This window comes from Emydura macquarii, unplaced genomic scaffold, assembly GCF_026122565.2.
Source record: "Emydura macquarii macquarii isolate MOO-44397 ecotype Brisbane River unplaced genomic scaffold, CSIRO-AGI_Emac_v2 contig_312, whole genome shotgun sequence".
Lineage (NCBI taxonomy): Eukaryota > Metazoa > Chordata > Testudines > Chelidae > Emydura > Emydura macquarii.
In genome coordinates, this window is record NW_027130449.1 from 1526777 (window position 1) to 1542346 (window position 15570).

General features: G+C 46.8%; 1 protein-coding gene across 3 annotated transcripts in view; it reads right to left on the minus strand.

Annotated features, from left to right (window-relative positions):
- LOC137163138 (sperm surface protein Sp17-like) overlaps window positions 1–15570 on the minus strand; it is a 46176-nt gene that overhangs the window by 29161 nt on the left and 1445 nt on the right. The window contains exons 2-5 of one of the 3 annotated variants that reach the window (XM_067563296.1): window positions 15244–15314; window positions 14258–14317; window positions 12878–13083; window positions 8561–8725 (exon numbers count right to left, since the gene is read on the minus strand). In XM_067563296.1, the coding sequence (XP_067419397.1) occupies window positions 12922–13083; window positions 14258–14317; window positions 15244–15314 (293 nt within the window). In that variant the 3' untranslated portion in view covers window positions 8561–8725; window positions 12878–12921. Of the gene's footprint in view, window positions 1–8560; window positions 8726–12805; window positions 13084–14257; window positions 14318–15243; window positions 15315–15570 lie in introns of those variants that run through there. The other 2 variants (XM_067563291.1, XM_067563301.1) reach the window with 2 other exon arrangements.

Genomic DNA, 15570 nt, shown 5'->3' on the forward strand with positions numbered 1-15570 from the left:
GCGCCGGCCGGGCTCTCAGAGGAGGAGCTGCCCCCTGCTGACATCCCCGCCAACCCGGCCCCTCCACCCCACGCTGGGTGCAAGGAGGGAACTGTGGGGATCCCGGCCATGCAGGGGCCAGGCAGCCAAAGGCAGGGCTCCAGGGCAGAGTCCGTCTTGCCCCCCATACTTACATTTGCTTCCCCCCCTCTCCTCCCCGCATCGGCAATGTAAGTATTGGCCCCTGGGCGCTGGAGACCCACGGTACGCCACTGGCCATGTGTGACCGCAGGGTCACCTTTGCAAACATATACTTGCCCCCTCACATCTCTGTCATCAGGGGATGCTCATCCTCTTTTTTTCTTTAGCATTGTCCCACCTACCACCCAGTGCTTCCAGCCTGTTATGGAACTGTGCCTACCCCATCTATTATGAACTCTGAGATGGAAGGAAACTGTTGCTACTAAAGCTCCGTAAGAACAGAAGAGCAGCCATAATGGGTCGGACCAATGGTCCATCTGGTTCAGTATCCCATCTTCCGACAGTGGCCAATGCCAGATGCTTCAGAGCAAATGAACAGACCAGGGCAATTGTTAAGTGTTCCATCCCCTGCCATCCAGTCCCAGCTTCTGGCAGTCAGAGGTTTAGGAACACCCAGCATAGAGGGTTGTGTCCCTGATCATCTTGGCTAAAATAGCCATTGATGGACCCATCCTCCATGAACTTATCTAATTCTTTTTTGAACCCAGTTGTACTTTTGACCTTGACAACATCCCCTGACAACGAGTTCCAGAGGTTGACTGTGCATTGTGGGAAGAGGTCCTTCCGTTTGCTAGCTGTAAACCCGCTGCATACTAATTTCATTGGGTGACCCTGGTTCTTGTGTTACATAAAGGGATAAATTACCCTTCCTACTGATGAACATTCAGTGGATGTTTTCAAAGAACTATCCATGACTCCAAGGTCTCTTTCTTGAGTGGTAACAGCTAATTTAGAGCCCATCATATGTACAGCTGGGATTATTTTCCCATGTGCATTACTTTGCACTTATCAATACTGAATTTCATCTGCTCTTTTGTTACCCAGTCATCTAGTTTTGTGAGGTCCCTTTGTAACTCTTGGCAGTCTGCTTTGGACTTAACTATCTTTAAGCAATTTTGTATCATCTGGAAATTTTGCCAGCTCACTGTCCACCCCCTTTTACAGATCATTTATTAATATATTGAACAGTACTGGTCCCAGTACAGATCCCTGGGGCACCCAGCCATTTACTTCTCTCCATTGTGAAAACTGACCATTTATTCTGACCCTTTGTTTCCTATCTTTTAACCCAGGGGTGGGGAACCTTTTCCCTGCCAAGGGCCATTTTGATATTGCTACCTCCATTCGCGGGCCATGTCGCCGATTCTCCATTCCCCCCGCCGCCGCTGAAAAGGCGCAAACGGCGGCAGGGTTTCGGCGGCGGGAACTGCCCGACCCCCCACGGAACCGCGCCGCCGCCGACTCCACCCCCCCGCCGCCGAAATGCCGCCGCCGTTTCCATCTTTTCGGCGGCGCGGTTTTACAGTGTCCGCGGGGTGACGTGGCCCAGTAACCACCTCCGAGCTCCCGCCGCCGCCGAAAATGGGCAGACGGCGGCAGGGTTTCGGCGGCGCGCACTGCCCGCCCGCCCGCCCGCCCGCGGGCCGGATCAAATTCTTTCGCGGGCCGGATCCGGCCCCTCCCCACCCCTGTTTTAACCAGTTACTAATCCAGGAGAGGACCTTCCCTCTTATCCCATGACTGCTTACTTTGCTGAAGAGCCTTTGGTGAGGGACCTTGCCAAAGGCTTTCTGAAAGTACCCTAAATTCACTGGATCACCCTTTTCCACATGCTGGTAAACACTCTCAAAGAATTCTAGTAGATTGGTGAGGTATGAGTTCCCTTTACAAAAGCCATTTGACTCGTTGGAAGCTGCAGAGCAGTGGTGTCAAAACGTCATCCAATCACAAATGGAAGAGACCTCTTAAGCTCTTCTGTCCATCTCCTATGTGCCAGGTCAGGATTGATCCCTACAGTACACCTTCTGGTGCTTTCAGTAGTCTGAATTTACAAGCCCTAACTGATGGGGCTTTTACCCCTGCACCTGAGAGACAATTCCACAGTCTGATCTATTGCACAGTCAGGAAGATTCAACCCAGATGCTTCCTTTCCTAATTTTAGCTCAGAACACGTACCATCCTGTATATTTCTACTCCTTTAGCACTACCATTATTCCTCTCCTAGGCTCTGTGTGTACAACCATTTCAGGGGCTACACTGTTACAAACATGATTCCAGTTGTAGTGAAGACTAAACCTCCGGTCAGACCAAGCCCTTAGCTTGGTTATGAACCATAGCTGAGTTCTACCTATCTCAGGATTTTTAAATGAAGCATTTATCGCCATGATATCTATGCATTAGAATTAAGGATCAAGGCTCAAATTACAAAGATCCAGTTGACACTACAGATTGGCACATGTTTGTAATGGGCTTAGTGAGCAACTGTGGTGTACCCAGGTTTCCTGACATAGCTGCATTTGTCATGTAGACTGGAGCTAAGAGGGAACATAAATCAACAAATATGCACAGATTTTAAGGCCGTTATGATCAAAATGAAAGGTGCCATAGATGGTATCTCCAACCGTCAGGGCGTAGTCAAGATTTGAATCCAGGACCGCCAGCATCCAAAGCCAGTGCCAGTCCCCAGAGCGACCTATAGTGAAAGAACATGAAGGTCACCAAAATGGCAGGTAGTGGAAAGCTTTTCTTTAGCATAGCTACAAATGGAGACATTTTCTCCACCCACATGGTTTCTGAGCTGGAACTTCAGTCGAAAGTTTTGTTTCTGGAACATAATGTTTTTTAAGCACCTCTTGAGTCCTTACACTCCATCTCACCCGCTTCCTCTGGCAAGCGTGAGTTTGTAAGTACTGCAAATGTCACTCTTCCCACCAGTGTGAGGAAAAAAATAGCTCTTCTCTTGCCACTGTCTCCAACAGCATTTACTTTAAAATCCTCTTCCGTCTCTAAATAAAGGCTTTAGCTTCGTCCTCTTGCACTAAGTGGGAAGCCATTTCTCCTTTCTCTTTTGATTCTTTTTAGCCAGAAATCCACTCCACCTTTTCTGAGCTCTTTGTTCTTTGCAATACCAGCCCCCATCACTAGAAATCTATGTTTCTACAGACATTTGTGTTGCCAGTTGTTGGCTGTGTGTGTGTGTTTTCCCAGTGTGTATGCTATCTCAGCTCTGCACAGGTAGCTGATGTACCAAACCACAATTGAATTATTCAGTAAAACCTGAGATCTGTTTCAGTAACAAAGGCACCGGGCCAGGTTTATTGCCAACAAAGCATGGTAAAAAGCGCCCTATAGATGCTACAAGTACACCAATACATGTCTGCCCGTGACAACGGACTGGCTCAGTAAACGGAAAGACTTTCCGTTCCTCACTCGGCTAGACAAACAAAGACACTCTCTTTTATACACTGACACAAACAAGTTTCATATTGCCTCTCTGACGTGTATAGTTGCCACCCTCTGATGTGGCATGATACCACCCTTTATTTTGGATAGAATGGTTCAATTAAACCATCTCTATCATATTATCTTGACCTTATGTCCTTGTTATCTTTGCAGAATGAGCTGTTATCAGGATGTTCTGGAATCTGCATGCATGCTCTGTTCCTAGCATTTCTTTGGGAATGTGTATTTCTGCAACACCAGCTCTGTTCTTGCCAGTTACTGTGAGTCTGCCTGCACTCTCAGCCTGACTTCTGCTAACTCTGCTTTATAACAGCAGGGCTTAGCTGTTACTTTAGCTCAGGCCTCATACCGGGCCTGTTAAACTAGGCCTCATGTCTCAGGCTCTCACTGTCTACTACATTATTGTGCAATCCAAATGGCTTTTACTTCTGATTAAGGAAAACAAAGCACAAAGGCAAAGTCTCCGTGAGAGAGAGAGCACAAGTGTGTGACTCACCCTGTAACATTGTGAACTGGAACACAGAATGGCCACTGCCTCCCAGCTGTCCCAAGAGCAGCCAGCAAGAATTTACAAGAGCAGGCCCCTGGGAAGAGAATGACAACGCTGCCTTTCAATTGCATACAATAACTATGTGCACAGAACATGTAATGTGATCCTCACTTGTAAAGGAGACTCCCGTAATGGTGCGAAATGTGGGAAGGATTCATTGGTGTTAAATAAGCGTGTTCATGGCTGGGTGGAGGCTGGTTTGCACAATATGTAACAAATATTGTTTGCAAATTCTGTTTGCAAACCCCACTGAGGGGCCATTACTCAAGGTGAGATAGCAATTGTGATACACAGGGCAACGTGGGGTCCCATGTTTATTGTCTAGGACTCCAGATCACTTCTTCCTTATGTGTAAATAAAAAGTTTGTTTATTTTTCCTATACGCCAGCCCAGCAACCTCACTCCGGGCTCTCCCCTTCTCATCCATCTGCACCTGGAATTAACGTGCTGCAGGCCAGACTATTCCCATGCAACCCTCTTGCCTTCAAGTGTGGGCAGAAGAAGGCCCCGAAATTGCAACTAATTTCACCATTCTGTTGAGCATGCATATGCCAGCATGGATCCCACTCTCTCCTCCAGGCTGGCTCTGCAGTGCGCGCAAGAGTAAAAGCAGAAAACCCTTGTTGACGTCATTAGAGGCAGGAGATCAGCCCTGACTACAGTGGAGTGCCCCTCTATGGAGAAAGATGATGCTGTTCTTACACTGAGCAGAACTGCACCGTAAGCAACTAATAATTATAGTATATCCTGCTTCTGTAATGGATGCTTCGCAGCAAACTGCAATGTCTGACCTGGGCTGGACCCTATGCCCTGCCTGGGAGACAGCACCTCACCAGAGTCAACCTGGGAGTGAAGCTACTTTCATTTAGACACCCAAGTTAGCCCCCCATACACACTACATGAGTGCTACTACCAGACAGGGTGACCACCACTTATTTGTATAAACCACACCCATTTTTCTGATGCCATGCCTCCGCTCTCCCTCCCCAAGGGAATTATTACACTGGCTAGGGAAATTACACTTCTCACTTACAAAATCCAGGTGATTATAGTGCCTGTGTCTAAACTATACAAGCCTTTACACCAGTGAATCAGACTCAGGAAGTCCACTTGATTCTCCTCTCACTGACACAGCTTTTATGGGTAAGTAGAAAAACAGACTTCGGCCCAGCACGTCTATTCTACTTTTGGGTTTGTGCTTTGGGAAGAAATTCATACTCTCTTAAGTGAAGATACTTTAATCTCCAGGTCTGCTTTTCTGTGTTAATCTTGAGGGTCGTGACTATTTTAAACCCATTGTTTTATCTGTCGAGCACCGGATTGATTCTCCAGCTAAATTCCCCTTGGTAGCAGTTATAATTCTGAAGTGGGGCCACTTTGAAGTACAGCTTGACTCACAGGCATCTATGTGACAAATGAACTTCCTCCTGCCTGTTGGACTATAACCTTTTAAATGCATTCCCAAAAAGCTTTTACTAATCAGCAGCTTCATCATCCCTGCTGTGAAATTGACCCAAGAACTTTACTCATATTTGTATGTATATTGATCTTTTAACCTCCATACCTCTCTTTTTTCCTTTGTATTAATATATCTTAGCTGTAGTTAATAAAGATTGGTTGTAAGCATGTATTTGGGTGAGATCTGCCCACAAGGTCAATGAATATTTCAATGTGTTTGGTCTTTGGGTTTGGTAGATCTTTCAGTAGGGTGAATAAGGTTTTCAGCAATCTCACTGTACTAGACTTGGCTGTCTGGATGTGGATTGCTTACAGGAGACTGTATCTTGGCTTCTTGGTAGCCCCTATGGTAATACAGAAGTGGTTTTGTTACTGGCTTGGTGAGTTTAAGTATAGAATAAACCACCAGTTTGGGGGATTGTCTTCCCTATTCCTCGCAGTTTGCCCTGAGTAAGCATTCTCAGCACGGCCCCTCCATTACCACAGTCACACCAGAACAGTGCCAATATACAAGGTTGATTCTGTTCCAGGAGATGCATTTTATTGCTACTGCATTACTCATGGTGACTATGTGAACGATCACTTCCCATTGACCCTGATATCGCTGTTCTGTTTGAAATAATCTGTTGAAACCTTGGGTACCTGTTGTTGGGAACCTTCATCCAAATATTTGAACTGGCTATTAATCCCAGTATCCGCCCCTGCCCTCCAAACCCTCTCTGTCCTTGCCAGCAAGCAGGAAAGCAGCAACAAACTAACACTGACAAAAGGGAATGAGTTTAAACGTTCTCCCTGTAACTTCTAATGCAAGTAGAGGCAGTAATACAGCCTGCTAATCTCCCTCTCTCAACCTGAACTCGACACGCACTGTAACTAATACATGAAAGCACCATCACTGCACTCTGCCATCCCGATGGACACCAAAGTACTGCTGCTACCAGCAGGTGGGAGACGTTGGAGGCTGCAATGTCACCAGCTAATGTGGATTAAACTCAGCTCACCCTCACCTTTGTGTGGAACCAGAACACTGGACACTCTGCTTTCCCCGAGGCTGACAGAGAGGAGCAGACTCGCTGACACGCCACCTGGCCAAAATGGAAATGGTGCTAGGTGGAGGAGAATGTCAGGAGGAATGGGTAGGGATTATGGGACTTCTGCCTGCACTCGCTACTGGGGGCATATGTCTGCCTTTAACCAGCAGGTGGTTTGCAGCCTTCTGTTTCCTCTCCTCTGATGCAGGAGTGGCTACTGGTGAGACAACGCCCTCCTCTCACCTCGCCTGTTGCTTTTACAGGCATCCAGGCTCCTCGCTGTTCATTCATGAACCAGAGGTTAAGGTGGAGTCAGCATCCTCTGATCAGCCCGTCTGACACGCACCAGCAGCAAGCGCTCAGGGTCCAGCTGGGGAACGAATGGTCTAGCAGCCAGTGGGCTGAGAGATTGTCTCCTCCCCGTGTTTTTTTCTGGGCATGACGCTCTGCTGGGTTGGATTTGCTGCTGTGGAAGAACAAAAGCAAGGCCTGGTCAGCCTTACACTGAAATGAGTGATGGAAATGTAAGTTAGCATGACTTTGGATGAGAAAAACCCGCTGAAGACTGTTAATTGCGCTTTCAGCTGTTTTTGCAACTATCTGCTCTTGTAATCGCTCCTAGCTATTCTTGTAACAGCTGAGGAGAGCCGTTAGACTTGTGTAAGAGATAAGGAAGTGTGTGTCAGGCTTGTTTTGCAATGGAGAACTCCACTATGCGATCAGTATGGGAAGAGCTATCCCATATAAGCCACAGGCATTCAAACCTGTACGGGGTCTCCTGATAGCAGCACCGAAACCCTTTGCTGTCCAGGGCTCCCCTATGGCCATAGCTCTGTGTGTGTCTGTCAGAATAAAGCTCTGCTCGATGTGACCCAAAAGAGAAGCGGTGTGATCTTTGCCACGACCCTGCCCATTCTTGAAGGTCATTGTGCAGGACAAGCCGCAAGGCATGCTCAGCTGAGGACCTCTACCCGTGAAACACTTGCCCTCCAGTAGCCTACCAGAGCCCATGTTGGGTGAGCACAGGGAAAGGTACAGCTGTTTAGAGAGGCTTTCAGGCAGCTGGCATGACAGCACTCACAGCTTAGGGATTTAAAAGGACAAGTCTCTAGCTGATGGACTAATTATGCTGTTTTGTTGTATTTAAAGGGCCCAGAAGCAACAGCAAACAAATGGATAAATAAAAACCAATGCTGCCCTGCATTGGGAGGAGGAAGTTTCCTTGCATCCAGCCAGCAATAGGATTCAGGCTCTTTTTTAGGGCACAGACAAAGCTACCGGCAGTAAATTCCCGCACTAGTCTCCCCTCTATTTCCCGACGCTGCGAGAGGAACAGAAATTTAAGGGAGGAAAAGCTTAGAAAAATGTAGACCAGGAAGGGAGGGGAGATACTGGAGAAGGAGGAAATCCTAAATTACTGTAACATAAGCCAGTGCTGGGGAGTTTGGAAGGGCAGAGTTCAAGTGGTTGACGAGGTGCTAATGCCAAACTGCTCCGCAATTCCCGCACGCAGAGGCTGGAGAATGATGCTAACTGAAGGCAGCAGCAGCAGCCTGGGAAGAACTGGAGGATAGCCCTTCAAACCGCCCCAACAGATTACATAACAGCAGGCAAAACGAGCAGGTCAGAGCCAGGGTCACTAACGGGAGCACTATCTGTGCTGGAAGAAAGGGAGGGCTTGCACCAACTCAGTTCCTCCTCCCTGCTTTTATCGGTTCCCCCTGCCGTCAGCAATGACAGCTGGGGGCTGACAACCCCCGGCCGTGGGTGTACTTGCGGTTTGGTTTTCTGTGCTTGGCACTTTAAATAGCAGGGGGGCCTGATTCTCTACCCGACCCTGTCAGTTCTGTGCCACTGTAACCCACTGAAGGAAAACGCAGGCTGATTAAGTCAGCCTGTCGGTTTGTGGGAGGGTGGGGGTTGGGAGGGGTGCAGGATGGAGACATTGGCCCTTTTGGGCCCATCTCTTCTACTGTAATATCCACGCACTTCTGTGAAAGGACAGAGAGTGCAGTAAAAAGGAGAGACACCCTCCAGAGAATCAGTGGTTCTTTACCTTCATCTACAATAAATTAGTTTGAGGGTTCATGTTCTGCCCTTCCTGGGCTGTTGGAGGAAGGATGATCCCGTGGTTAGGGCACGAACTTGGTACTCAGGAGGACTGGGTTCAGTTCCTTGGTCTGCCACAGGCTTTGAGCTAGATCTGCCAAGGAGATTGAGACTCAGCATTACAGAGCCTAATTACAGAGCAACCTGCCTTCTAGAAGTCACACCCTCAGGCTCCCTCTGCAACGTACGGGGAGAGTTAGGCACCTAAGAATGGGATCCCCAAAAGCCGGCAAGCTGAGCATGTTGCTGCCTAAACCCGCGAGAAGAAAATGCAAATGCGGGTGAAAGGCCTATCTGTGCTCTGGGTTAGCACTGTGGCCCCTTTTCTGGAGTTAGGGGCCTGTGCCTAGTCTTGAAAAAATTGAGGTCGTGCTGGTCATGCTGTTCTCTCCTAAATAACCTTTAGCATGGTGGTTCGAACACTCACTTTGCACAGGGAGATGCAGGTTCAAATCCCCCTCTGCTGGCTTTGGAACAAAGATTTGAACCCACATTTCAGGAGAGTGCCCCAACCACTGGGATACTCAGGTGGGAGGCTCCCTCATCTCTCCTGTTGAAACTGTTCCATTTTGTATAACTAATGATGTTCCTGGGGCAGACACAGCATGAGACTGACTCTCTAACCGACTGGTTAGGGCACTCACCTGCACAGGGGGCGGGGGGACCCAATTTCAAGACCTTGTTCCAATAATTTTTTAATTATTTATACAGAGTGGAACAGCTTCAGCAGGAGACACAGAGCCCACGCACCGCAGAATATCCCAGAACTCAGTGGTTAAAGCATTCACCTTAAAGGGAGGATCTGACATGGGCATCTCCCACATAGTGGGTGAGCACTTCAACCCCTGGGCAAAAGTTTATAAGGAGGCTGCTGCCGCCACCTCCTCCAGTGGTGTTTTGTGCAGGGCCCAATCAGTTAGGTGACCTCTGACACCACCTACCGGGTCAGGCAAGATGGGCAGGGCAATTTCAGGGGTTTAGCTGTGAGACAGACAACTGCATACATTCTCACTGGCAGAAACTCTTGAGGCTAGGTGACAGCTGGGCATGAGTTCTGAGGATCTACGTTTTGGAGTTAGGTAGAGTTGTAGATCTAGCCCTTCCTGTGGAACTCTGAGAAAACCATTTAGGCCCAGACTATCAAAGGTACTTAGGCACCTAATTTCTATTGATTTCAATAGAAGTTGGGAGCCTATGTAGCTTTGAGGATCCAAGCCTTAGTCTGTCTGTGCTTTCGTTCCCCATCTGTAGAATGGGAATAATGGTGCTGCCTGCCTCGAAGCGGTGTGTGAGGATAAATACATTCCAGTTTGTGAAGTGCTCAAATATTATAGGAATGGAGTGTCAGAGAGAGATTTTTCCTAGCCTTGCACGAATCCTGAATTGGTAGCATTTTACACCGCTGAATGCCTACACAAGGAACAAGACGAGGGGAATTCTGCTGATTCTAGTTTCACATACACTAGTAACAATCAGGCACAACCCCACTGAATTCAATGCAATTTTGTTGGTGTGAGATCAAAATTAGGCCCAAAATCTTCCATACTGAAGCCTTAGTCCTAAAGACTCCACACTACTGTTTCGTTTTCAGTATTTGGGGTATGCACTTTCAGCATTCATGTCAAGTTGCACAATAATTAACCTTGATCTCAGTTTAGTATATTAGAGACATTTAAGTTTATAAATAAAGTGCTAAGTTCACAAACGTGGATGAACATGCCCTTTGGCATTTCTCTGAAACAAAGCACTCACGGAAAATGTTTCTTATCCAAGGTAGGCCCCAGCACATCCAAACAAGGTGGGCTTTCCAGCAGGGGAGATATTGGCCCACGGCAGGGCCAGAAGTTACTCTGAGATTGTAAAATATATTAACTGCAGCATTTCAGTGCCTCGCCTCCCCTTTCCTCTGCACGTTGATGAGGTTTGTAATGATAGCAGATGTCACATCCCTCCTTCAAGCAGGGATCTGTACTAAATAGTGACAACCTCAAGGGATGCAAGAAAACTAAAAATAGAGCATTAAATATAATCTAGAGATGTGCACATTGACATATCTTTTCTTCCTCCTTCAGACACTCCGGCAGGGACTTTTCAAGACAATCACATGAGCATTCTTATCCTAAAAAGTCGAACAGTGAGTAAGAAATCTCAGGTGAGCGATTATAATAACCGCAGGGACCTTGGGAAATAACACCCAATTATTGGTGCCAATTTATTAAAATTTCATTAAAAAGTGTCTTGATCCCAATTGATGAGATAATCCTCCACCTCAGGAGGGCGGGAGGCTGGCAGAGAGCTTTTGTTCTTCAATCACTGCTTTCCATTTTGTGTTACCATATTTCTAAACTATTGATTCAAGACAAAGTGACAGCCTCCGTGCTGAATTCTGTCAGGTTCTGTCCCAACAGAAGAGTTCTCTTTAAAAAAAAAAAAAAAAAATCATCTAAGTTTAGTGCTTAAGAAGGGTACTAGAATAAAAACCATGACAAGAGGAGAATTTAGCCATCAGGCCCTAGGATGCCAGTTAAACCTCTGAGACTGACCCTATCAATTCACAAAGGGCACTGAAGAGGTATAAACTATCAACTGTGCCCACCAGGCCTGGATTCACACTAGTGAGTTAGAACAGAAAGGACATGGACCTGATTTCCTCCTCCTCACATGCTAGGCAGGCTCTGTGTGAACAGGGTACAAAATGCTAACATTCCCATGAGTAACATTTCATGTTTACTTTGCACACATGTAAAGTGACAACACAAAGTCTAAGAAGTGGAGAATCAGGCCCTGTGTATGGCATTACCAGTCCTGAATCTTTCCAGTGCTCACAAATATTTAATAGTCTTTTGCTCTTGATTTTCTTCACTGTTTTCCCAGGCATAAATGTAATAATACACGGCACTTTTATAGCATCTTTTAATTGAGCAATATCAAGCCACTTTACAAACAGTTTAATTGCCTACAGTCCCCCACTCCTAGGGGGGCAAAATTATCCTTAGTTTACCAATGGGGAAACCCTGGCACATAGCGTGGGATCCATGAAGGTACTTAGGTGCCTAAACCCCAGATATAGGTGTCTAAATCCAGTTTTAGCTTCACTGCGATCCACAACACTCCCCTGAACCCTGTAGGCACCTAAACTCACTCAACACCTAACTTTTCAGAGTCAAAGCTGGTCAGGAGCCTATGTTTCAGCCCAGAAGCATCCGCACTGCTTCCTCCCTCTAGAAACCTGGATGCCTACCTCACGCCTAAGCCCCAGAGCCATTCACAAAGCATAAGACGACAGACATCCAGCTGCCTAAGTCATGTGCGGGGGCCTAATCGGTCAGCATGCTCAGAAGGCACCTACTGTATCAGATCCCATTCAAAATCTGCCTGATGGAGGAGCAGCAGCTCACCTTATGGAGGAGTTCAGCTCACTCTGAACCCACTAGTCAGAGCACTCACCTGGGATGTGGGAGACAGGTTCAATTCCCCCCTCTCTGCCAGCTGGAGAGAAGGGAGACAAAGGCAAATCCTGCCTCTCAGGAGAGCGCTCTAAGAACTGAGCTATGGGATATTCTGATGAGGGGCTCCCTCAGTCTCTCCTGTTGCACTCTGGATAAATTACGAAAGAGTGAGTGGAGCAGGGGCCTGAACCTGGCGTCTCCCACCTCCCAGGTGGATGCCCAAACCACTGGATTACAGTCATTCCCCCTCCCTCCCAATGACTGTTCTACTGTGGATAAATACTTAGTCATTGGGCCAGAGAGAGAATAACTCCATCATCCAGTCCAGCCCAGTCTTGGGAGGCCGGAGACCCAGTCCCCCTGCTCTAGACCGGAGGACAAGAGCAAACCTGGGGAAGGTGGAGCAGAGCAGGAGTGACAGGGGATGCAGAACACATCTTTGATGTTCCATTCTGTCCTCCTTTTGGGGAGAGTTTGGAAACAGTGACCCTAACACAAAGACAGCAAATGACTTGCTTCAGGCAATGAACCTTTTACTTTTAGAACTAACCTTTGCAAAAAGATAGTTCTCTGTGGCTTACCAGGTCACAACCAACTTGTTAGAGAAGTTCAATGTTTACCCAGCCAAATGAGTCTGTGCTGATGAGAGATCGACCCAGCAGCTCTGCAAACAGACTCCAAAAACCCCACAACCAACAAACAAACCCAATCACACAGTGCTCAGATGCATTTTGAAAATGTGATGTTTATTAAACAAACATAAACCTACTCCCAGTACTGACAAACAAGCCATTCACCTGCATCTGGTCTGGAAATCCTGACGCTGGCAGGTCTAATGGAGCTAGGTTTCTTCCATGAGGTCCGTTGCATCTTGGTCCGGTTCTTTCAGTCTCCGCACTGTCTCTCTTGCCCTGTAGCCCCTGTAGACAGCCTGAATTTTTCTGGCAGCTTTATCTTCTATTTCCTGGGTGCTCGTTTCATAGGGGCCATCTTTGTCGAGGTCCTTCATTCAAAAAATAAAACCACAGAGGAAATGGTTTCTTAAACAGCTGACAGGCTGATCATTTTCTTGTATTAAAACGGAATGCCTACATTACAGTAAATCTGCAAATATGCAGCCTCTGAAAAACTGCTGCTTCCCAAAGGCATTTTGGAAGCGGTGTGTGAACCAAAGGGTGAGTGGGAAACTCAATGTGTTTTGTCATCTTTAAATTTTTTTTTGCAACAGATCTAATCATTGTTGGGGTTGTTTTTAGTGCCAAATCTTGAGGTCCTTACTTTCTCTGACTCACTGGGAGTCTCGTCTGAGTAAGAACATTATGATTTGGTCCTTATTTAAATACCAAGTGCTCATCCCAGAGCTTCTAGAACATGAACCTCCTTCTGTGGGAGACTAACGGTACCATGAATCTATCAGCATTTGCCAAGAGTTACTACCTAGTGCTGTGACACCATATTTACTTCCTACTAAGTATGGGGGAGGGAGGTAAGAAATGGTGGCCTCCCAAATTCCCAGGGAGTGATAACTGTTGGCAAATGATGATTTTTTAAAATGATGAACACTGTAACCCTGAACCACACTATCAAGCATGAGCCAGACTGAGTTACTGGGCAGAGGGAGAGAAAAAGAGAGACCCATTTCCAATGGGAGATACATATCAGCTCCCCAAGCTCCAACAGGGTGCCCCATATGGGAATGATGGAGAGGAGAGAGTCAAATACACCACCAAGTTGCAGTTAGAGATCTAATTCATTAGCTGGGAAAAAGGATTTCATTAGCTCAGTGATCTGGAAACTAAAATCCAGAATGGGGCAAGAGGGACACGGATCCTCACAACAAAGGCCAATTCTCCGCAGATAGGAATGAACTGCTTTATAAATGCTAATGGAACAAACACACCCCGGGTGAAACTCTACTGAAAAGTCACCCCAGGGCTGAATCTGACCCCACACAGTCTTGCAGTCTAAGTGGGAAATCATATGAACAGCAGAAAGGGGAGGATCCTAAACCAGCTGGAACAAAAAGCCTTGATTTCGTATTTTCAAATTATTTGGAGAGAGATGCCCTTGAACTGATGGAGCACTTTCAGCTCCTACTTAGCTATCTGGACATGGACACAAAGTACAGCTCCCGGAGAATCAAAACCCAGGCAGATTATCCTTGTGAGATTACTTACTGGTTCCATGGCTAGATCTTTCAATGACTCCTTCAGCTCCTCTTTCAAAGATACAGCCTCCTGAAAGAAGAACAGAAAAAAATAAAGGTTCAAACAACTGTTATTTCACATTAGTAAAGAGCTCCGATGTGATTCTCCATGGAGATTGCTCTGGAACAAGGCTCCCAAATGGAAATTCAGCTTCTCCCCGTCTGTGTGAGTCTGTAATTCCCCTAGTCCCATTTCTCAGTTTAAGCACTAGCTAAAGTTCCATGAATGGGGATGTGCAGAGCTGAAGTGTGGATTTCAAAGGCATCTGGACTGGTTCCCCATATTGTTAACTGTTATAAGAGCACCCAAGAGTGGGCAAAACACCTTCCTCCCTGCCCCAGCACAGATAAGACAAGACCCCTGCCCTGAGGAGTTTACTGTCTAATTTTTAAGTTAGCAGTGAGTGCAAGTGAATGTGGCTGGAAATCAAGCTAGAACCTTAATCCCCATCTTCCCTATGCAACATATATATTAGATCCCTGGTACGATCATTTCTAGACACAGGACAGGGTACCACCACTAGGTACAAGATAGAGGAATATTATTTGCATGATGGACCCTGCTTAGCTCAGTACCTGCCCTGGAGGGGAGCTTGGGTGATAAATTTTGCATCAAAACTGCCTCGCTCAAAGCCCTGAGAAGACAGAAGTCATGTTGCTGGATACAGGGGGGCATCTTTCTCGTTTTGTGCCCCTGCTTATTCAGACAACAAAATTTCAAAGTGGTGAGCCAGGTTCAGAACCTTGGCATTATTTCTGACCAAGAAAGCTCACTGAGTGAAAGCCATGCCTTGTCCATAGTACAGAAATATGTTCTCCTACCACGCTCTTCAGATGTGCAGAATCAGCACACGGCAACATTCTAACTGAGGTTCAAAAGCGTGTGGTGAGATTTTGCTTCTTAGCCCCGCGCATTACAGGAAGACGAGACCCCTTGGAGCAGCAATCCCAGCCTACCTCGAATGCTCGGTTGTTGTAGAATCTGTCCTCTAGTTTAGCCCCCCATTCCACTGGGTCATACTTGGTTTCTGAAAATAAATACCAATATTCTTGTTTTATCATATAAATGTCAAGCTTGTAATTAATACAGTAAATTCCCCAAGTCAGATTACACTCACTCAGCAGGGTGGCAACAGGACGACAGGGAAATGAAGATGATAGATTCAGAACAGAGGCAGCCTTGGCTGTGAGAAAAAGAAATGCACCCAGGCGAGAGTAAAGGCCATGCTGGTTAAGGAGTCCCATGCAGTCATGGTTCTAGGAACAGTCCCATGACAGAAGGGG